Genomic DNA, 24859 nt, shown 5'->3' with positions numbered 1-24859 from the left:
GTGTGTAGCAGCGGAGTGGCGCTGATTAAGCCGGCAGAGAGACAAAGTCCCAGCCCACCAGTTTAGTTTCACATCCTGGACTGGAGCTGCGCCGCTGCTTGCCAAGTGTAGGGCTTTTAAACTGGGCTAAACACTAATTGCTGCCCTATTTCTTTTATGTAGCTTCTTTCCCATCTGCGAAGGCACTTCCAGACCTCCACAGCAGCCAGAGCCTCATTATGGCAGACAGTTAACAAAGGCTGGGAAACACAAGCGCAGAATTCACTTAGGATAGCTATCTAACCGCCAACTGCTAGGACGGCCCTCGTGCAAAATTGAATCAATGACAGAGGGGCCGGCTTGTGATATAATCCTTCAGGGATATTAAGATATTAAGATTTTGGATATCTTAATTATTCATCTAAATTGTTGCAGCCGGCTTTGATAGCAGAGTAAATCGGATGTGAAAGTGAGAAATGGAGTGTGAGAGTCAATTGTTTTAAATCAGAGCCAAGCCTCTTTCTTGTATTTGCAACACTTATTAAACAGAAGCTTCAGAAAAAAAAAACAAGAAAAAAAAGTTGTGTGCAGAGAGGCAGAAAATAGGCTCCACTAGCTACTTGTTGAGTGGGACACGTCCAGTCTCCTTATTGTGATGTTTGCCGGGTGCTTCTGGTTTCACGCTTGCTTCTTTTTTTTTTTTGTGGTAGGTGTTTTTGTGTGTCGTGGGTGGGTACGGAGAGAGAGAGAGAGAGAGAGAGAGACAGAGAGGGTGCGGGGGAGAGCAAGATGGGATGGGGCGGAGGGATTGGGGGGGGGGGGGGGGGGGTGATGAGAGAAACAGAATGAGGGAAATGTTGAAGAGGTGAATGAGAGCGGAGGATAAAGCCAGAGAAGGGAATGAGATCGCAGGCGAAATAGTGGGGACCCAGATTGTTGCGGGGAATAGAGAGGAGCTTTTTGAAGGTGTGTGTGTGTGTGTGTTTGTGTTTGTGTGTATGTGTGTGGCGGTGGTGGGGGGGTGAAGCCTTACGTTGTCATGGAAACCTGTTTATGCCTCACTGATGCATCTTGTAGATCCAATTAGAGACTGATTGTGTCCATGTCTTCATAGGGCCGGCGCGCTCACACATACACACACACACACACACACACACACGCACACACACACATGCGCTGACTGATATGCCGCGGCGTGTGCATATGGGGAACATGCAAAAATGAGGCTCGCCGCTGAAAGAAAGCAAATTGTCGGGTGAGACGGGACAAAGGACACCCCACGTCCTGCTCTTATCAGCCCTTGAATTAGTGAGGCCTCCCCCCCTGCCAGCGTCAGCCCCCGCGCCCCCATAAGCATCAGACAATAGCCTGGAAATAACGTCTCACCCGCTCCAAGCCGTGCTCTGCTGCTCTTAGGCTTTCATGACATTATAGTGAGCGAAGGGGGCGGGCGGGAGTTTTGAGAATTTCATTTTGCATTTATCTCTTTTGTGAATGAAGTCATTTATTGGTAATTCCCCTGTCTATGAAGAATGACCATGCATTGTGAAAAAAGCTTTAATCCAATCATGTTCATTTTCATGGGGGTATCTCTGCAGAAATGGGACTTTTTAAATGATCGCTTTGTACAATGGCTGGCTGTTTGCCAGCGTTTAACATCAGGCAGTCCCTGCTCAGACAGACTGGGCTCTATCAGTCTCTTTCAGGAGGCATCAAGGCTGTCGCACCGGGCCGGCCTGTCTGGAGAGGCAGTTATTTAGCAGTGAAATGATGTGTGTGATGATGAAATGAGGGGCAGGAGATAAGGTGAGATTATCTCGCACAGAAGAAGGAGGAAGCGTCAGAGAGACAGAGCGAGGCCCAACCCTGATGTCTTGTTAAAACGTGAGGGATCAGAAAGAACAACAAATGCATTGCGCACAGCTAAATCCTGCTTAAATCCGCTGGCATGGGCAGATCTAGCAGATAGCCCTGCTGCTGCGCCCGCTGTCTGCGACCACAACACACACACATACACTGGTGAGCAAACAGGGCCTGGTCAGTCCGCCTGTCTGGGTTAATGCTTGGCTAACTGGGACAGCAGAGCTGAACCATGTTGACATTTTAAGCCTCAAACAAGTCCAGAACAATGATTCAGCCCGTCTGCCCCCCCACCACACTGCAAACTCAGCCCATTCTGCTGACCGGCTAGCACAACAACACACTAGCACACGCACACACAACTACACAGGCAGGCTGCATACACACAAACTCCTGCACAATCACATAACAATCCCCCGCCCCCACGGCTCACACTGAGCCTCCTCCTGTTCCCCACCTTTAGTGAATAAAAGAGAACAAGAGATGATCTGATTGAGTTGGCAGCAGAGAGCGAGGTGCAGAGGTACAGTAAGGCCACATGGATTATCCTAATCCCCACTCCATGATCAACGCAGGGGGAAGATGAACCAAGAAGTCTTAACCCACGCTCTGACCCTTGCCCACTGTTTTTCCCCTTAAACTCCGGACTCGTGAAGTACAAGCCCATAAATATTAGCTTTAAACACAGGTCTCATGTTGAAAGCTGAAAGAACTGGTTAAAGTCTCCGGCATTTTTGGACTTAATCCCATCTGCAGCCATTTCTGCGGCAGCCATTTTATGTCTGGCCATCATGTCTCCCTCCCTGAAAACTTTTGCAATGCTTTGATTTAGATCCAGGGTATGGGAAATAACTTCTGAGGATTTGTGTGAAGTGCACTGTCGACCAGCTCTGAAAAATGTCATGCCGCTACACGTACCCTTTTTTTTCTCTCTTCCTTTTGGTGGCAAATTAACTGCACACTGCCTAAAAGCCCTCGCCAGACAAATCTAAACCCATAACTCCTGTAGCTCAAAGTATTAAGCCTCCCTAAAGTATGTGCAATTACACCCTGCATTTTCAGACTTCCTTTAATATGTCCTCCTAACAATCTCTCCTGTTTTTTTTGTTTGTTTTCCTCTGCAGATTTCTCGACGGAACGGGTTTGGTGATCTACCCGGACATTGGGGATAAGCTGGACATCATCTGTCCCAAGGCGGACGCGGGCAGGGACTATGAATTCTACAAGCTGTATTTGGTCAGACAAATACAGGCGGAGAGATGCAGCACGGTCCTGGACCCGAACGTCCTGGTCACCTGCAACAAGCCGGAGAAGGACATCAAGTTCACCATCAAGTTTCAAGAGTTCAGCCCCAACTACATGGGCCTGGAATTCAAGAGGAACGTGAACTACTACATCACCTGTAAGTACCATACACAGGGGAGGGAGTGCACGGTATAGGCAAAATGTAATGTAGGCTTATGTCTGCATGTTCTATACCTACAGTACCCGTCAAAAGTTTGGAAACACTTTTTATGTTTTGACTTTTCTTTATTTTCAACACTATTTACATTGTGCGATTCCCATTGAAGGCAAAATATGCTTTCAGTGAGAATCTACAATGTGTGAATAGTCTTTACAATAACAGGAAAAAAAGCAATATAAGCGTTTCGAAACTTTTGACTGGTGCTGTATTCTTTAAAGATTAGATAATTAAAAAATATATCTTAACCCCCGCCTTAACGAAGCACATTTTCTACAGTTCGACTTAAAGTGATAGTCTGTAAGTTTGCAAAGTGAGGAGAGAGGGAGTGAAATTCCTCCCCTCTTAAACCAGAAAGCCCTTCTTCAAGCTCCTCCCCCTCCCTCCTGATTGGACCTGACTGGCTGGTTCACAGGAAAAGCTCGTCTCATTGGTCAACGCAGGAGGATGCTGGACTCTGATTAGTTGCTGAGATCCGAGAAGGAGGGACTTTGCACAAAATTATATATATATATTATTACTTGTTTTACATCAAAATACAAGACCATGTGGTTGATTTTGCACATTTTATACAATTTATAAAACATTTTAGACTTCCAGACTATCACTTTAACCCAAATCTAAAAGGATACAGCCTATTAGCAGGTGTAACGGCTCATTTGAAAGCTACAAAACTGAGCTAAACTGATCTTTTCCCTCGCGTTGTTGCCTTTTCCATGTCTTTCTGTTGCTCTTTTGTGCTTTTTCGTCACACATTTGTCACTTCTTCTTTGCTTTTTTTGTCACTTTTCTGTTTCTCTATTGTTACTTTGTCGTCACGTTTTCGTCGCTCTTTTGTTGCTTTTTCCTCCTCGTTCTCTGCTCATTTTTGTTGATATTTTCGACACTTTTTTCAACAAACTTTTCGATTTAAGGTAAAGCCAAACTGGAGAAAATCTGCCCGGTGCAGGTGGGGGTTAAGCGGTTAAAGGCGTGTGGCACCAATGACAAAGGGCAAAGCGTCTTGGGCACTAAAACAACCCAGTGAAAATGACTGCTCGCTCGTCATCGCTCTCCCAGACCACGACCGCCTCTGACCAGCAGGAGGAGTGGGAGGGGAAGGCATGTGTCTGGGTTTGAGCATGAAGCTGAATCTCTAGAGACAATCTCTCTGGAGTAGCTGGCGGATCATCACAGGATACAGATCTCGATTTGATTTTATATATCTTCATTTCGCCCACTGCTCTTCGTAAGAATTTTAACTTTTGCTTTTTGTTCACACTTTTATACTCATGAGCCACCAAACTGAAAGAGAAACGATGCTGAAAAGTTTCCAAGTCTGTTTCGGGGGAAAATCAATTCAATTCAGTTTTTTTGTTTTTTTTGGTATTGAGAAGAAATAAAGAGTGAGCTGTATTGTGAATATTTAAATAAATGACAGCAGATATGCCAGTATTTATGCAGTTATATCTAGCTGATTGCCTCTATACAGGGTTGCAATGCACTCTGACTTCCCAGCAGACATGACGTGTGCAAAAGTACACAAGATAGCTGTTTTTAATTGGTCATTTATCAGAAAAGAATACAAACCAGAGTGTCAGTGTATATAGTCACACCTCGAGCTTTATTTTCTTAGTTCCGGCTATCTTCTATGTTTCCATTGCGCATGATTCATTATATCTACAACTGTGAGCGGTTAGACATACGATAATTTAATAGATGATGAAAAATGCCGGAGGAATGCTCCTCAGAAGGCCCATATATTCACTAAACATCACGATTTACTGTGTCGATATTTCTGCATCCATAATTCTAACACTGTTGTCTTATCTCTCCAGTGATAACCGCTCATAGGATTATATAGCTTTACTTTCATATCCGTGAGCTACGAGCCCATCGAGATTGTCTTTATATAACATCCCTAGGCCTCGACAATGTGTTCTAGTTTGGGCTTGTAAAGTTCACCGGTGCTTTACTGCCCAATAACATTACCATATAATTTAATAAAGCGCGTGTTATGTAGTTCATGTCCTCCCCGTGTTACCGTGGCCCCTCTCTGGCCTCCTCCCACAGACCAATGGCAGGGCTTGTCTCTGAGAAAACGCCGGCGAAAGAGCCCCCCCCCCCCATCGCGAACAATTGTGAATAGCTGCCTGTTTGTGATCCGCCGCAATTAGACGCGGGCAATGTATATCGTCTGCGAGATAATATCAAACTTGTTGTGACGGGGAAATCTACAGACAGTCTCGTAAAACGTCTGGTGGAAGATGCGGAGTATCACTTTTTGCACATTTATGACAATTTGCGTGCAGTATCGCGTGATTATCCTGATTGAGAAATATAAACGATGTTTATTTTTGTCAGTATCACCGTCCCTAAAGCTGCAATAGAGGATCAAAAGTCTCAAATTTAAGCCTTTTTTTTTTTTTCAATTTACGCACACATTAAACTCTTCATATCACAAAGCACCACTTCAGCTCGTGAGTGCATTAAAGGGCATTATCTCCAACGTATTGTGAAAAAAATAGCTTGGTAATGTGATACAAAGTAGGTAGGCACTTAATAAATTGCGGACAAAGTTTCCTCATGCACATCTCTCCCTAATTAAATGCCCTTTCTGGCTGTGGTTGAACTGCAAAGTTTGTTTTTGCGCACAATAAAATTAGCCTCCTTGAAGTTTCACCCACCTGCTACTTGGCATATCAGTATATACCGTGCTGCATAGTGCCTTTGTTTACTTTCTGGCAATCTATATAATAATTAGTTCCTGTCATGTATATATTTAGATAGTCTACTGTAAGACGAAGATGAATTATTCCCAAAAGTCAACTCTTGGTAACTGCCAGAATCTATAGCTCTCATCTATTTTAGGGAAATTACATCGATGAGTCCGTGCAAAAAAACGCCATAGGTATTACGGCGGCCATATTGGATGAGCTTTTTCAGCTGGAGCGAATACTGTTTAGACTCGGGGGGCCCCGTTCTCGCAGCGACCGGGGAACGGCGAGATGTCAGGCGACGGCTAAGGAACGGTCGGAGCGGCCCAGTGGATGGAGCGTGCGGCGCTGTTTCAATCAAGCCTTATCGGGAAACACGTTTAGCTCAAAGGCTGCTGTGAATAAACCGGCCCCGCCTGACATCTCTTGACATGTGCTGTGGTTACCGTCGTGCGTGGGTAAAGCCGCCTTGTCCGCGCTCCCCCTTTTTTTTCCCTTCCCAATTGATTCCTCTCTCGAATCGATGGAATGATTAGGGAGATCACGGGAGGCGATGTCTCGGGCTAACGCGCGACAAGCCGTCTTATGTGAAAAAAGAAGTGCGCGGTGAGGAGTCGATGGCGGCTCCGCTCTTGAATAGGGAGAACGATCTGTCTCCCATTTTGCAAAGTAAATTGAGTTGTGCGAGAGAAAGCCCGACTCATCTTAATATATACCCTCGCATACAATATTTTTCTTTCATATGCATATTTGAATGCGAATCGGCTATGAGCTGCTATTTTTCTTCTAATGGCAGAAAATAAGGCAAGCTGATCTTAATTTATTCGCTCTGAAGCTTGTTTAATCAAATATCCTGTATCTCTTATGTGATTTTCTTTTGATCTGGTTGAATCGATACGTCCAGATCGCCAGGAGATGTTATCAAGCAACATATTTTTAGTCCTGCTTCTGTGAGAACATCATGTGGTTGTTGTTTTTGGAAGAAGAAAAAAAAAAAAAAGAAATCTTTGAGCTTTTATTATTACACCCACATGTCTTGAGAAAACACCTTGGGCATTTTTTTGAAGCATCTGCACAAAGTTTTTGCTAATGCTTTTGTCGTGTGCGTCTCCTGATTGCATCATAAATATCTGAACGGCTCTATTAGTGACATGTGCGTGGGCCCCGGCCTTTTTTTTTCTTCTTTCGACGGAGCCCCCGTGATCAAAGCGCAAAAAGTCCTGCTTCGCTTTATGCTTCTGCACGACGCGAGGCCAACACTTTGTACCGGCGCTATGAATACTTAGCACTCGCTCCGTAACGTTGCAGCCGGCAAAGCCTTTCCCTCTTCCCTGGGGTTGATACAGTGAGTTATCGATCAGTTTTCATCCAACACCGTTCGCATCTGGTCTAAAATATTGAACCGAGGATCTAGGGGGGGGAAGCCAGGACTAAACTAAACCTTGTCTAAAGGAGTTCAGAAGTAAGACCAGGATTTCTCTGTTTAAAGCGGAAATAAAAGAGATCAAAGTCAAAAATTGGATTGAGCAGGTTGACCTCAGTTCCCTCACCAGAACCAGGTTTAATTCTGCAAGACTAAAACATAAACAATACTGGGGGAAATGATCATTGGACTTAGAGATATCAAAGCATGATGTGAATGAAGTGGACTATACTTCTAATTGAACAGGTTGAAACATTATACGAGCCTCTTTTAGGGTTTTCAATGGATTTGTGATTTCCTACCTTTCAAATTACCTTTATTTGCTCTTAATCGTGCAGCCCCATTAAATTATTCAAGCATTGCCCGCCACGAGTCCTTTACGAGCTCCACAGTTGGCGAACCGCTCCTTCGAGTCCCCATCCTGGCAGCTCTAGCCTCAACATCCTTCTGCGCAATATATCCTCATATCCGTTCCCTGCACACGTTCAACTTTAAACCATTTCAATCTGGTCTCTCCGGCTTTATCTCTAAACATCTAAGTCTGGAAACTTCTGCCGAGCTGTAAATCCTTCACTGGGGCGGCGTGCAGGGGATGGGGCGTTTCGATGGTGGATCATTATTAGGCTCATATACTGTAACATCTTGGCGTCAGCAGTAATCGGATGTAGAATTTGTCTTGGTATTATGGTAATGTTGTTGTCCTTTGCAACAGGGGAAGAGCTTGCTTTATTTATTCTGGCTCAGGCTTGTGCACACACACCGTGACACACTTCATTTATCATATCCATAATAGCCACGTGTTCTCGCTGTGTGCCGTACAATATATCCCGGCTATTTTCCAAAGCACCTGCGATGACCGCTTTTTCCCGGTGCCCTCCTTGCTCCTTTGTGTCGGCGGGCAGGGCTGAGCACCTTTGCACAATGTGTCTGATGATAACATTGGTGTTTAGGGCCGCACCATTAATCACAATCCAATGGTCGCATTGAGGAGATTGTGAAGAGTGGAGTTATTTGGGCAGGACGTGATCCTTTACAAACTATAAAAGCAGGTCTGATGTATAAAACCTGCTTCTCCTGTAGTTCAGTGTTTCCCAACCAAGGTTAGGAGTACATAGTGTGAAGGCCTAGACAGCTACTGAAGTAAATGTTGTTTCCTAAAGCAGAAATCAATGATAAAACTGCTTACCGACTTTTAGATTCAGTTTTATGGCTCTAAAAATGAATGAAAAGAGGCTTCCTTTACCGCTATACCCAAAAAATCTGAATGGCCCTTTCCACCGTGCTGTTTGAGGACAGTTTCTCCCCCGCGAGTGGAGAGCGTGTGTTATCCCCGCCATCTTTGTTGGGAATGTGGTCCAGCCGGTCAGCAGAGGGGCGTAAATCTGCTCTGGCCCATAAAGACGAGGCTTATCTGAGCTGATTAACAGTCGAACATGGCCGCCGCACTTTGAGATGAAGAAGACGCCGCACCGGGGGAGTGGACATTCCTTTTCAAAGGCTCTTCCTGTCCGCCCCGTGATCTCTTTTGGGCTTTTGAATCCCTCTCCGCTGTGTTTGTCCAGTCCCCTATAAATCAAGCTCAGGCACAATCTGTTTTCCAAGCGCTGCAGCTGACATTCCGAGAGCATCTTCATTGTTGTTGTTTTAGGGCAGTTCCCCGCAATGAACCCCTCACCTTTTTATGGTGCCGTTAGGGTGCACTTTTGGGTAAAATTTCAAGAGGTTTTGGGTTGTAAAATAAAACCTTTCCTCTCCTCGAGGGCTTCGGATTTGGATTATAGGTTTTAAGTCTTTATATTATGTTGCTGTTGTTTTCGGTTTACTATAGGAAATACAAATGTCAGTACACTGTAAAAAAAAAAAAAAAGTAACAGTAAAAAAAATGACAGCTGAGTTACTAGTTTTATACTGAAGATATTACGGTATAAAACTGACGACTCAGTTGCCATACTCTAAATCAAATCAACCAACCTTATTTCAGCTGAGGGCTACTTTAAGAGCATTAAGTTGTTCAAGGGCTACCAGTTAAAAACAAATCCTAAAGACTTAAACGTACACTGTTCACTTATAGGATATTGACCCCATATTATATTAAAATAGCTTCATTTTAAACTCAAACCGAGTCACAAGAACCAAAATAGCTGTAATTTTAAGAATTAGATTAAAGTGTTTTACACTTTAGAAAAAGTCCCAAGGGCTACTGGACATGCCCCAAAGGGCCCCTGGGTGCCCGCGGGCACCACGTTGGTGACCCCTGCTCTAAATGATGTTACTGTAAAAGGTTTATAGACAGTGGGCCCGATCTTGTGCATCAAAACGGAGACGATAGCGTGACATTTTGCGCTCAGTCGGGGCGCACTTTGTGATCTTGCCACTCCAGACTTGGCGCATTTAAGTGGGTTGAGACATACACATTTTCCTCCAACCAGATCGACTCCGCGTCCAGGAGAGTGGTTGTGTGGGAGTGGGGGGTGAACATGTGCTTTTGTTTTGCTTCGCGTTCACGCCAAGCGCGAGCCGATCCGCGCCACAGCGGACGCTGTAGCTCTTTTTCTCTCGAGACGTGAACATCGTTTAGCTCACGATGGGGTAAATAAAGTTTTTAGTTTGACCTGTGAGAGCCTAAGGCTTAAGAAAGAACGCAAGCCAGCGCAATGTAAACGAGGAAGTGAATGTCAGCCGTGTTTCCATCAGTGCAGTCACCTCCTCTTGTGACGCCCCCTCACAGGTGGCGAAGGCGAATGGCACAGATAGCTCCGCCACTCGGAAAATAATTCGCCAAGAGCCTGCGCCGCCCCGTGCGCCGCCACAAGATCTGGCCCAGTAACAGTAAACTTGTAATTTACATTCTTAACTGTTAATGATATTACAGAATCGATCTGTAAAAACTACAGTTTATCTACTATAATATTGACAGAAGATTTGTATAAAAATGTAAAGTTCTGTCTCAGATTTGTAAAATAAAAACTGTTATTCACTGTAAAATTTGCCTTAAACCTATTTACACGATTTTTCTGTAGGTGAATTACAGTTATTTTCAACTGTGTAATTAATTGTGTAGCCCTATATGAGGGAAATAACTGTCTTTAACAATGCAACAGTAAAATTATTGTGATTGAATAAGTCAACCATTTCAACACAGTGGGCAACTGTTCAATATGTGTCAAAACAAGACTTGAAAAAACGCTACATCAGATCCAAATCAAGGCTAAAGTGGAGCCAAATCAGTAGAATCATGACTAAAACTGAACTATTTATTATTTTTTAGTTACTTGAGCCGTTTCGTTTAGACAGTGTTAGCAAAAACATGTATAAATGTCAGTCAGATGGACGTCCTTAGTGATTTTCCAATGCGATTTTGATATTGCATCACCTAATTTCTCAAAAAATACAAACATTCAGTGATCTGTTGTGCAGCCCTGATAGTATTTTAACTACATAAAGGAAGTAGCAAAGTTGTCCTTGGTTGTGAATCCTCATTTTAAATGTAGTGACCTCTCGCCTTTTACGAGCGCATGTGCAGCCTCTTACTTGTTGACCATCCATCAGTCGTCACATTTACCCTGAAGGCGCGCACTTATGACATCGTCTTAAGTTGACAGGGACATTAGGTCGTTCCATGGTCATCCCCTGGCACGCCGTCTCAGAAGCTGTGTGTCTCTAAAGGGCAAAGCCAGTAGCAAATGGGGTGTGTGTGTGTATATGTGTGTGTGTGTGTGTGTGTGTGTGTGTCTCGTCTTATTTGTTTGCATGTGCTGCACTGTCCCAGCAGGAGGGAGCAGGGTGACCACTCGCTCCCGTCCGTCTCCCGAGTGTCTCTGACAGGAGTCGCATCGGGGTCAAAGGGGAAAGCACGGGGGTCAGGAGGTCACGGAAACACAGCGGGGGGTTCAGTCGTGATAACCCTGAACTGATCTAAACTCCAGGCCCCGGCACCTCTCAGCCTGTCCTGTCCGTCAACACCTCCTCAGGACACTAATAGAGACATGGACGCTGCCCTACAGGATCTGCTACTTTTTTCTGTTTTTTTTTTTTTTACTCTTTAACTTCTTCTTCACAAACTATTTTTGAGAGCAATCAGAGCTCTGAAATCGAATAAAGTATTGCTTAGTTCCAATAGTATCCATCCTTCTCGGGTTTTAATATTTGTCGTGATTAGTGCTGACATTTTACACCAGATTTTAAACCAGAATGAGGTGTTTTTCCTTCCTTATGTGGGCCTGGGACTGGCACAAAGAACAAACATGGCCGATAATACACATAATTTGTCATCATGCAGACTAGGGCCGTCACAATAATTACTATATCGACTTATTGTTCAATAAATAACAGATAAACGATACATTTTTGTGCTCGATATTTATCGTCTGTACATTCTTAGCTTTATTTTTTCTTTGTAAACTAAGCAAATTGAGCTACATTATGTTTCATGTTCATGGCACCTTGTGTAGTATTTTAAGGATATGCTGATGCACTTTTAGAACAAAGGTTTACTGTCATTTTTATACCTGAGAGTTGACAGTATCTAGTATCGTTAGAGTCAATAATATCGTTTATCGCGATACTTTCCTGCCTCAATACATCGAAACTTCAAATCTGTTATCGTGACGGGCCTAATACAGACACATCATTTTGATTTCCATCATCTGCGAACCATAAACAACACCGGAATTATTTTGTTCCCCCCCGTGACATATTTCATCCTTCGCAGTACATTATAGGCGCACATTTTGCTTTGAACTACTAAAACAAATGGAGGGTACTTACATTCATGCGAGCGCTCCTCCTCTGCGCCCGTCTCTAATGTATTAAGCCTACCGCACAAACCGGCGGTATTTCATGGCAATGTCCAAACAGAGGATATGAAATGAGCTGTTTGGGAGGGAAAATAGCTGTGTTGCATTTTAAGGGTTAGGCTGAGGAGGCTTTTAAGCGGAAAGAAAAAATAAAATAATAATAATAATGGTAAAGAGAGAGCAACAAAACAGACAGGGATGAGACAAGCCGGAGCATATGCACACACGCATTGTTAAATAAAAGTTTGAGTGATGTATGAGAGACGATAGCCGCTTCTACACATTTTAATTGTACAATATCAACCCAATAGCAGTGTGTTTTACATGTGCTATACGCCTCACCTCAGTTAAACCTGCCTCAGACTTTGCTGCACGTAGAGACAGCTTTTATACTCTCCCAACAGACCAGGGAAAGAAAAGACACGCAGAGAAAAAAAAAAAAAAAAAATCTCCTTTTTCTATTGTCTATTGAAATAATGTACCATGACTTTCTCGCTGATATGTCCTCGCCGACTTGCCAAGGCGGTGAGTCTGCCTGCTCTGGGCAGAAGTTCAGAGGTGGGTGGTGAAGCCAAAGTATTTACTCAAGCGGATGTGATAAGTAGTGACCCAAATAATAATAATAAGAACATGGCGAAAATGTGACACGATCTGAGCGTAGTCCGATGAAGAAGACGTAAACAAATGTTGAAATCTCTGATAAAGGACACATCAAGGTTTAGCTACTTTTGATGTTGAAGATAAAACGCTCCTGACATACTGTAGAGCACTGTCTGCTGTGATGACGCTACCAAAAAAAACCTTTGTTCATCTTGACAACATTGTCTGATGCAAATGTAATGTAGTTTTAGTCAAAGATTCTCTCTGTCTTTAGAAACGTTCATGGCCATTGGATTTAAATGTCATGAGGCTCTTTCGAACTGTGTCTCTGACGTTCAGATGTTTTTTTTTTAGTCGCTTCTTTTCATTTTCATTCAGCAACCAACATATCTAGAGATTATAGGTATAGTGCTAATCATCATGGACTACTTTAAATTCACTTTTAGTCCAATTGTAGTCAGCACAGGGGCGGATCTAGAGGGGTGGCACGGGGTGGCAGCTGCCCCCTTAGTAAAGGTCTTGCCACCCCAGCTGCCACCCCATTGTCATGTGATGTCTCACATCTGCTCTAGAAGCTACTTGGGTGCTTGCAGAGGCTCACTCTCAGTTTTTACTTTTTTGACAGGACAAAGAATTATTATTAATTATTATTATTATCTGTAGAGCTAAATAAGGAGCCAGGTGCCAACTCCTGTGGCTCCAAAAATGATGATTTATTGATGATGATTCATTTTAGTTTTTATTACAAAAAGTTACAATTTTACTGGACAATGCTACTGTTTGTGTTTAATTTTGGGGAGGCTCAGCCTGCATATAAACGGACAACTTGCCTTGCGATCAAGCAAAATTAGCATACCCCCGCTATAAACATCAACATTGTAAATGTCGAATGTCATCAAAATGTTACTTTGACTGCAAATATGACTAAAACATACAAACTCCTAATGACCTGCTAGTCTATTTTTGCCGTGGACAATCAAAGAATAGATTTGGCTGCCTTTAGTCAACATCTCCATGGAGACGAGCTGGAGACGTCCCGCTCCCAGCATTATTATGGACTTTATTCCGGACACTAAAAAGATGGTCCATATTAAAAGAAAAGACACACGTAAAAATTATGCATTTATCTCCTGCATAGGCTCAGCAGCCAGTGAGTCCATATACGAGAGGAGGATCACACTGAGCTTAGTCTAGGGCTGGTCAATGCAGTCAACCAGTAAAGCTAACACATGCTATTTTCCAATTATACCAATACATGCAACACTATAAATGCTAGTGTTAATCCTTTTGTATTGAGTGAAATGATACACTCAGTGGCTTTAAGTCGACTGGACGCCACTCATTGAAGCGCAGTGTCTTCCAAAAGTTGCTAAAGTAAAAGTAGCTGTCCACTGCCCATGTCTGTGTGTGTATAAGGTAAAGGCATAAGGCAGTAAACAGAGGCAGACTGTCGTAGCCCACTCGTCTCCGCTCTTTGACTCACTGTAGCGGCCTGCATAAGCCTGATCCCTCCTGACAGCTGTCACTCCGCATCTCCCGTTACCGACGCGGACCTTGACACACCGACTTCTCCAAAACACCTTTTTCTCTCTCCCTCTCTTCTCTTTTTTTTTTTTTTCTTCTTGTATTTTTTTTTCCTTCTTCTTCCTACTTACCGCTTCACAGTATCTCACCTCCAGAAGATTGCCTCAGAGTAATGCATAATGGCAGGTCCCAGCAAGCGGCAAAGTTGTTTCTACTTCTTGTCACTCTGTTTTTTTTGTTTTTTTTTTGAAGCAGGTGGAGTCGACTTTTGAGAAATAAGCCGCAGTCGCTGCAAATAAATGGAAAACGCCTGTTGATTTGTTCTAATCTTTCTATGGAGGCGCACACTGGTGACCTCCATTTTAGCAAAAAACAAAAAAGCAACAAAAAAAAAATCGATTTCTGACAAAGTGAGTTTGACACTGTGGGAACTTTAATATTGTTCTACTTCAGTGGATTAGAAAATGATAGAAAGTTGGTGTTTTATTCCAGAGATTCAATTCAAAAGGTTATTAAAATGAGGGACAGTCACCGCATGCTTATTTGAAACAAGTTCTATCCCGGATGCCCTTCCTGAGGCGATTCCTCTTTGCATTTGGGTCACTTTCACGCTGTCACACTGACTGCATAGACTTGTAACCTCTCTAAAGATTAAACCGACTTTGCTGTTGAAGCTAAGTCACTGCGCATAAATCGAAAATGCCGGTTGAACTGTTTCTTAATCTTTCTTATTACATTGCGCGCCGGTGACCCCCATCCCTTTTCCGAGAAACAAAACCTGGCAGAGTGAATTTGACACTGGGTTGGGGGGTGCTCTCGCTGCTGCGCTCGCACCTGAGAGGATTAAGGTTAGGCTCCGCGTTGCATTGCATATATATATATATATATATATATATATATCTCACATCTCACATTCAGAAAGAAAACGCGTGGGCACCTTTTGCTATACCGCTGTTTTATTTCCACTCTGCAGCCTACACACACACACACACACATCGCGCCCCTCTCTCCCAAAACCTCCGAGGAATCCTGTCTCCCGCTCTGCATAGTGATTTGCTCCTTCTTCTTCTTCTTCTTCTTCTTCTTCTTCTACTCTCCCCCCTTTTCCCACACGACCTGTGTATTTTTACATAGATTTTTTCCTTTTTTTACCCTTGGGAGAGTTTTGAAGGTCAAGGTTGAAAATCCCCCGGCTCGGCCATGGAGCAGGTTGCGCGCGGGCATATCCTGACTTGGCCTACATTTAGAGGACATAAACACGGCGGCATATGTGCGCATGCATGCTCCCACGCAGGTGCGCGCTGCAGCATAATGAAGACAACACACACGGGCTAATAACGCTCAGATCAGGAAGACAAATTGCCATGCAGCGCAACCAACACCAATCGCGCTACAAAAGAGGTGTTGAATGTCACTTTTTAGTCATGAATTGATCACAAAAAAACGCGGCAGAATAATTATTGTTTTGACAAATGTGAGATTAAAGAAATGCTAATAGCTTCAGTGCTTTTACTTGTTTTTATACTTAGCAAAGCGGTTAGCATCTGGTAACCTCCCACTGTTATATGACTCTGTTTGGCTAATTAGACCAAAAAAGAACATGTGTAGGTTTGCTCTGAAGTAGCCTCGCCCACTTGCTACTGAACAGCAGGAAGTGGCATATTGTTTTTCGATTTACTTGAATGCTTCTCTATACGAAGGCTTCATGTGATGTGAGAAAACAATCACAACAGTCGAAAACCACCTTGAATATCGTGATATTTCAACACAGTATCCTCCAAAACAAGACAGTCAGTCAATCATTGGCTAAAATGAAGCTAAATGAGGAAAATCATGACGAAAAGTGAAAACTTCTTTAATGACTAGTGTGGCTTCTCGTCATATGGATATATTACAATAGCGATTAGTGACATCATACTTATTACTAGGATTGTGACAATATATCGATTTTCCAATATATCGCAATATTTTGCTGGACGATATGATATCTTTTTATTCTGATGTCGATACTTTTGATGACGTCATGCATATTAATGAGTGACGTCATGCATATTAATGAGGCAGCAGTGCTCCACTGTTTTCACAGTCAATAGAGGCCAACAATGATCAAGAATTCAGTCAGGACAGCAGGGGGCAACACTACAGTTTTAAGCACTTGGACCAAACACTGTCACACAAATAAATTACTTTTAATGATACCTTTTCATATTTATATACAAGATTCATCTGGGGTTGATTTATTCCTTTTTAAATAGGACCGTGGTTTCTTGTTTATTTAAATGTAAATGAAGTCACTGGCAGCCCATTTTCAGTGAATAAGTCAGGGATCATTTATGTCAATGATGAATAATATGTAGTATGTTAAAATGAAGATTAAAAGTAGCTTTTTTTTCATCGTGATGTATCATAGGTTATTTTTGTGCAATATATTGATTATTGCAGTATCGGCGTATCGTGAGATAATCGTTATCGTAAGCCATGCATCGCGTATCGTATCGAATCGTGAGGTGCCCACCCATGCTTATTACTCTACTCTGAAGAAGTTGCATTGTCATTGTGAAACAAATTGCACCCAAACACAATATACAACTCCAGCATCTGTCCTCGAATTATGTCGTTATGATAATCACGTCATAGTAAATTTTCCACACAATTTTTTCTTTTAGCATCATCCGAGTATGTAATGGGATAGAAAAGGGTACTTAGCCATTTCAAAGCTTATAAATGCCTATTAGTCTGTCTGTTGTAGCTTTGACGCAGCCTGACTATCGTTCAGCGGTCGATCCTTTGAGACAATCACATCACGCGTCAATTGTCTCCCTATAACTGTCATCGATGCTTCAGCTTAGCGTTTTAAGCAGCTAATGAGTAAGCCTTAACGGATTTCATTTTCAAAGGAGGCGCAGCTAACAGGTCAGGGAAGCTCCGGTGAGGCAGCGCGGCCCGGGATAAGGAGATTTAACCCTGAGTGAGTGAAGCAGCCCCCGTTTATTAGCATGCCAGGGTAATATATGGCTTTGTGCTGGCTGTGCAGATCTGGCCGGCCCTGGGTGTTTCTCTGGGAGGTTCGGTTATTGTGGCTGCTTATTGCCTGGCGTTTATTACACAGGAGTTTGTTTAGAGCGGAGGCGGGGCTAGGGAAGGGGGGGGATCACGTGGCTCTGTGTGACTGAATGGTAACTATGGGATACGGCTGCTGCAGATGAAGCTGATATATTCATGTATTCATCTCAATTAGTCGGCTGTGTGCATCTCCAAATGCAGACACTCATCCTCGTGCTACTTCCTGCTTATCTTATTAGAATATGTTATGGGGCGGTCGAGGGCCCCTCTCCTCGCTCCCCTCTGCTCTAACAGCTCTTTCTCTTCTATTACGCTGCTCTGCACGGCTTAAGTGTGTCTGTGGGAGTCTGTGCTCAAGTCACATTTGTTAACTGATATCTCAGATCTCCTCTCAACAAACGGTCCACAAGAGACCGCAGAGCTAACTCTGAGCAAAAACAACTGTGTTGATTTTTGTTTCTGCTCTCAGAGAACAAAATCTCATTTGCCAGCCCTTCAGCAAATCACTCTTTCTCAATTGTTGGAAGCAGCTTCCTGATTTTCCTTAATTCCATCCACTAGGCTGTAACTGTGTCTGTGGTTTGTGTGCAGCTAAAATAGCTTTAGGCAAAAACAGAGGAGACATCTTAAATGGTTGGAGCAATTCATGTTTGGACGGGAGTCAGGGATGATTAGGGAAAGTAAATGTAGGACACAGAAGATGGGCATTTGTGTCCAGAAAGTCGCTTGCACTGAACAGTCAGTTATGGTTCTTTAAAAAACATAAGTGCATAATGGTGCAGTGACAGCCCATAATCTGAAACACTGTGGAAATGCACATTTCTCTCTCCATCTGCAGTGTCTGAGGTGGTTTGCCCTCTGCTTTGCCAACAACACATATTCTCAATGTCTTTCTAGTGCGGCCAATAGCTAAGCTCAAATCACAGCTCTCTGTCTGTCAGATGGATTCAGCTCTGTCCACGAACACTGCCTTCTCTTTTCCAAGGCACACTCTGAAATGGCTTTGTTTTCAGACAGCCATTCAGTGGCACCCTCGGCCCGGGCCTGCCAAGAGTCCGCCTCCCTGCTCCGAACCTCAGTGTGTTTACACAAACTCATCGGAGAAATATGGATGTATAATTATGGAGGTTGTTAGTTTAATGTCACATCTTTGCTATGGAAACACTGCATGCTTGGTCAGCTCTGAGAGGAGGCTGATGAAACTCCGAGCAGCCAGCGGCGTGAACATTTGTGCTGAAAACAAGTAGAGAGGGAGAGGGTTCTTGATGGAATCAGATCAACGCTGAGCAAAGCAAACAAACATTCCTCCAGCGCTCTCTGATAGAGATGGCTGTGGTCGTCCAATGCATAAATAGAGTCTAAATAGCTGCGCTGGCCAGGCCCAACCAAAACCGTTTCTGTGAATTCAGCCCCATGGAAGATGTCCATGTTCCATTCCAGTGCGACCACAGCACAAACACAGTAACAGGAGCAGACAAGCTCATAGAGGCACACAGGAATAAATAAGCAGCAGGCCACATAAGCACACTCAAATATATATACAGTACTGTGACTCTGACTAGCATGCAAATACTGCCAATACACACAAACACATCCATCCCGCGCCCAGATTCGGTGTAATAGCGGCGGCCGTGCGTCAGTTAATGCACATTGAAGGAGAGTTGTAGCTTATCGGAGCGCGAGATATTTCCCGTCAGCGTCTTATAGGTGCAAATGTGAGCTGTCAGTGCTGGTGAATGAGCTCGCTGGCGGAGGACGGATGGAGAGATGGATGCTTGGCTTCCTCATGTCTCCAAATAAATGCGTCTGTGTTTGCTCAGAGCCGACGCCGTGCCTTTCTCCCAACGACTTGATGATTGCGTAAACAGTGAATGAACAATTTCAGCTCTCCCCTTCCAGTTCAATTTCTGTTCCCCCTCCCGTTTTCCCTTTTTTCATCTGCAACTAAATCTTTCTCTTTATCCCCCCCTCTCTCTTTAGATCTAGTCCCGCCAATGCCCCATCTCTCTCTCCTGAGCAGTGACAGATCCTTCAGGAAATTGTTTCGAGGCTGCCAGACATTTTTGCGTTGTAGCTGTTTATTTGTGCTGGGGGGCATGGCTGTCCGGGGCCCTCTCTTTCTCTTTTACCGCGGCTCGATCCAGGGGTTAAGCCTCCCAACTCTCTCCACCCTTTGCCGATTGGAAATAGGAAAAAAAAAGCAAGCATGTCGATCAGGCTTGGCTTCACCATGTAAGCGATACTGCTACGAGGATGCAATCAGCGCGCGTATTTGTAACTATGTGTGTATTAGGGCGTAATCAGCCGCATTTCTCTGTGGTCAGCGCCGCGCTCCTGATTGGGGTTTTGTCGGAATAGCGGAGGGATAGAGGCGGAAGAGGGAGTTGAGTTACTTTGCTTCTTGTGTTGCAAAAGTGCCTCGCAGGCAAGGGGGAAAAGGCGGCCTGCGGTTTTCGGGCCAGCGCTGTCTGGCTCTTTACAACTACATCACACCATAGACAGGCTAAGAGTGGAGTGGACAACACCCATGTGGACTTGTAAAGGCCGGTTTATGAGCGAGAAGTGAAACGGCAATGCACAGAGGCCACCGAGTTAGGCGGAGTGTTAAGCCCCGAGGCTAGCCGGGTGGCATGTTGGTAGAGAAACATGGAAATGTAGAGTAGTGCTACATCATGTACCGCGGGTGGCTTTGGGCATAGTCAGGTTGTACACCATCTTCAGCTTTTTTTTCTTTTTTACACCTAGGTTAGACACAATATAGTTCAGTTTAGCTTGATTTAGTTCTGATTTGATCTTGGTCTGGTGGTAGGTGGGTTGTCAAATATTTTCTGAGTAGAGCTGAGTACCTTTACCTTTTTTTTCTCTATACCAATACTTTAATGATATTTGTTTTTTAATACCAATACCTGAACGATACTCTTTCCGATACCCTATGCTAAAACAGTTGTGGTCTCGAACAAGGAAAAATAACAATAATGTGTGGAAGATAAGCAAATTTACAATATTGGGTTCATCTCCAATGTCAAGAAATGTGTGTAATTTGGCTAGAAATTGTGGAAGGAATAAGGAAAAATTGTGTAAAAAATAAATAAAAAATAATGCAAAAATAGGGAATAATTCTGTAAAAAAAAATTGTGAAGAATTTGAAAAAATGGGGCAAATTGTGAAAATATTAGTAAAAAAAAATAAGCAAAAATTAGGGGAAAAAAAATCATTTTCATTGAGCTGAAACAACCAAGTCACTTCATTTAAAGCTGTCCCTGGACTCATAGCATTTTTTTTCTCCGATACTAGAAGAACCTTTTTTTCCCAATACCAAACTGGTATCGTTTTGGGCTGACAGCAAATCGATGAATCAAGTACTAATCAATTATTGAAATAGTCGATAACTATTTTAGTTATCGATTAATCGTTTTCTAGTTAACACACTCTCAAATAGAGCACTTTATTTTTATTTTTATGAAAGCCTACTTTGTTTTATGGTTAGGGTCTGTAGTGTTTTGTACATTGAACATTTCATAAATATCCATCTGTGTCTCATCCAATCAGAAGCAGAATTAGCGTCAAGAGCCTCTAAGAAACATTCACTTTAAGTTTACTTCATCAACATGTCCTCAAGCGATGGCACTTTAGTGTTATGTGAGAAAAAAATAAATAAAAATACAATTTTTACACACCATTCACAGCCAAGCGATTAATCAATTAATCATGAAAATAATCAGTATATTAATCGTTAGTCCCAGCCCTAGTATCGTTTAGCGTTATCCAGCCCTATTTCTGAGATGTAAAAAGTTAAAGAGCCCCCTTTTCTGGAGCTCTGTGACCGTGAAAAATACAGGTAACTGTCCATAGATTTACAAATCTGTTCAGAAAAGATTGTTATAAGCGGATTTATCTTTGCGACATTTGGGTTTATGGTTCGATATAAAGCGAGCTATTAACTTTACTCTCTGAAATGTCACTGTGTTATAACATAGTTGAGAACTATAAGCCAGTGTGTTCAGTTCCACACAGTCTCAGTAAATGGAGTTGCAAAACCAGGACTTCTGGCTTTAAATATGAAGATTTAATTACCGCACCTATCCCCGGCTCAGGACAAACTTGAGCTATTTTGTTGTGTACAGTAAGACTTAATTTCCATGACACTTCACAAATGCAATTATTCGGATTGTCTTCGCTACAGTTGCCATCAAAGACTGTTTTGTAAAGCGCCCTCTCCTTGTCAGTTTTAGCTTAGCTTCCTTTTCTTTCTCCTAATAAGTTTGCGCCGCTTTTCATTTATGTGTTTGCAAGATTTCTGAAATACATTTGAATAACCTTGTTCCAGCGCCCGCCATTGTTTGTAGCCACTAATATCCGTATGTTCTAACGATGAAGATGTATTACCAGAGCTGTCGAAATACCTTATTGTTACTGACAAGCCGAGACAGGCAAAATACTTACTTTTCTACGGCAAATGAAAGAAGCATTAGTCAGAAACGTTGAAGAGGGCTCGGGTTAGACCTTGTCCAATCATTCATATCCTTTTATAAGCTGTACAGTGTGTCTCCAAAACCAGCAGCCGGCGAGCGAGCTGTCAATCACGCGGCCCCGGCTTCCCCCATGTGTGGTAACCTGAGCATTGATTGTCTGGTTATTCCTCTCCAAAAAAACTTGTTTAACGGGGCGAACGCGGACCTCCGGAAAAGTCTTCAAATAAAGACGAGACCGCAATTATGGCTGTAAAAAATATTGACATAGTGCTTTATGACATTCGGAGCCGGCAGCCATTTTGGAGACAAACCTTCGCTTCCACTTCGCTCTCGGTGTCGTATATTTGCATCTGAAGTTCGATATACGGAGGCAGGAAAACATTGCGATAAACTAAACGCACAGATGATACATTTTGAGCTAAAAAAATTGATTATTTATCTGTCAATTATTGAACGACAAGTCGATATAGTGATCACAGTGACTATTTGCGCCTATATCTTTGCAACTTGTGGGCACAGCTACAAATATTCTTGGCAAAGCTACTTCAAATTTGATAGGACAGTGTGTAAACTAAGATAAGAGATAAGACAAGACTTTATTGCACTCACAGCAAACAATATCAGTTGTTACATCGCAGTAAGAGCATAGTGATGGACATAGCGTGGTACAGTGGGAGGAAAAAGTATGTGAACCCTTTGGAATTCCTTATATTTCTGCCTAAATTGGTCCTCAAATGTGGGTCTGATCTTTATTAAAACAAAAGATTGAGTAAACAGTGTTTGCTTAAGCTAACACCACCCAAACAATGATATATTGTTGTGATATTTTTATTGGCCATAACATGTAAGCATTCACAGGAGAAATTCCAAAGGGTTCACATACTTTTCCTCCTCGAAACAAGAATCTCATTATATTGATTGAGCATTACCCTAATCTGTTTTAAGACTTTGAATTACCCAGAAAACAGGGCTGCCAAATGCATTACCTCTAGTCACAATGCTATTCTGTGACCATGCTATTGAGTAAAATGGGACCATTAAAGCAACATCGCTCATATCCAATCCAGCCTAATGTATATATAGCCCCCTTTCGAGCTCTGTCCATTTGAATGGCGTGAGATGTTGCTCCACCGTCTCTGTCCCTGTGACTTGAAGGCGCTTCGACCCGACTCCCTGTTGGCTGCCGTCACCTTGTGGAGGCGGCTCGCTCCGTGTTAGCGGGTACAGCTCATTCCCTCGGGGGCAACTGTCACTCTCACAGTCACCGCCACACCTGTGCTCTGTCCTCTATCCTCCATCTATTTGGCTTTTACTTTTTTTTCCTATGGACAACAGATGGTTCGACTTTGACTCTTTTTTTCACTTTATGACAAGAGCGCCGTCTTATACTTGTAAAATGTTGTGATTTGCATATTGAGTTGACAGATCTGGCCAGTTCTGTCTGGGTTTTTCATTCTTCCAAGCTTGGGACAAAAAAGACCGTGTTGCCTTGTTGCTATTCATGTGTATAGTTTGCTGTATATTTTGTATGAATGAATAACATTTGGTAACACTTTACATTACGGGCCGGTAAGTCCATGGTACTTACAGTGGTAATTACTAGTAATGACAGTGGTACTTATTGTGGCACTTAAAGTGGTAATAACTAGTAATTGGGGTTAGGGTTAGGAGTCACAGAGTTACCACTGTAAGAGATACAGGGGTAACTCTTAGTAATGAAGGTTGTACTTCTATTTACTATGGTACTTACTGGTAATTCAAGGATATTACAGCAGCAATTCATGGGTAGTAAATGAGGTACTTCTACAAACAGAAGTAATTTCTAGGAGTGTGTGACTATAAAACAACATAAAACAGCATTAGGGAAAACAAGAAGTACGACCTTCATTACTAAGAGTTACCACTGTTTCTAGAAGTACATAACTTGTAATTCTCACTATAGTATCCTTTAAGTACCACAATAAGCACTGTTGGTACCACCAAAAGCACCACTGTAAGTATCACAGGCCTCTGTTGGACAGGTGTGAGGGCTGGCCAGCAGGGGGCAGGTATCCCTATAGGATTAGTTTAGAAACGTGAGCATATTAAAAAAAAAAAATGCTTTAATTGTCCAAAGATAATGTAGTCCATAGTTGTATTTTTAAAATAATAATAAAAATGAATAAATACTTTTTTTTTTTTTAAGGCAACAAATAATCGTTCAATTATACTAAAAATAATCGTGATTTTTATTTTTTCTACAATCGAGCAGCCCTACTGGAAGTACCACCATAAGTACCTAGAATTTCCACTGTAAGTACCACCATAAGCACCTAGAAGTACCACTATTATTACTTGTATTTACCACTGTAAGTACTACCATAAGTATCTAGAAATGCCACTGTAAGTACCACCATAAGCACCTAGAAGTACCACTATTATTACTTGTATTTACCACTGTAAGTACCACCATAAGTACCTAGAATTTCCACTGTAAGTACCACCATAAGCACCTAGAAGTACCACTATTATTACTTGTATTTACCACTGTAAGTACCACCATAAGCACCTAGAAGTACCACTATTATTACTTGTATTTACCACTGTAAGTACCACCATAAGCACCTAGAAGTATCACTATTATTACTTGTATTTACCACTGTAAGTACTACCATAAGTATCTAGAATTACCACTGTAAGTAGCAAGGACTTCCCGGCCCGTAATGTAAAGTGTTACCTAATAGTTAAACGATAACCCGTGGATAACACATTCATACAAAGACGGACATTATAGCTGTGTTTGGTCCTTGCTCCGGCGTACTCTCGTCCTCACATCGTCCACGTCTTAGAGCTCGAGTCTGCTCTGACGATCGTGCCCAAGCTCTCACTGCTAACATGTTGTCAACAGTGTTTTGCAGCCCGCAGATGGGCCGACATCGCCTCCTCTCTCCTCCATGGCGCGAACACTGTCAATCTCGCACTCTGCCTCCCTGACATCTTTCCCT

At 42.8% G+C, this 24859-nt stretch overlaps 1 protein-coding gene across 2 annotated transcripts in view; it reads left to right on the top strand.

Annotated features, from left to right (window-relative positions):
* efnb1 (ephrin-B1) overlaps window positions 1-24859 on the top strand; it is a 287394-nt gene that overhangs the window by 62579 nt on the left and 199956 nt on the right. For both annotated transcript variants that reach the window (XR_013792867.1, XM_079556269.1), the window contains exon 2: window positions 2964-3241. Coding sequence is in view for 1 of the 2 variants with exons in the window: in XM_079556269.1 (XP_079412395.1) it covers window positions 2964-3241 (278 nt within the window). In the remaining variant the exon portion in view is untranslated. The remainder of the gene's footprint in view (window positions 1-2963; window positions 3242-24859) is intronic.

This window comes from Gobius niger (genome assembly GCF_951799975.1).
Source record: "Gobius niger genome assembly, chromosome: 5".
Lineage (NCBI taxonomy): Eukaryota > Metazoa > Chordata > Actinopteri > Gobiiformes > Gobiidae > Gobius > Gobius niger.
This window is presented reverse-complemented; position numbering and strand designations above follow the sequence as displayed.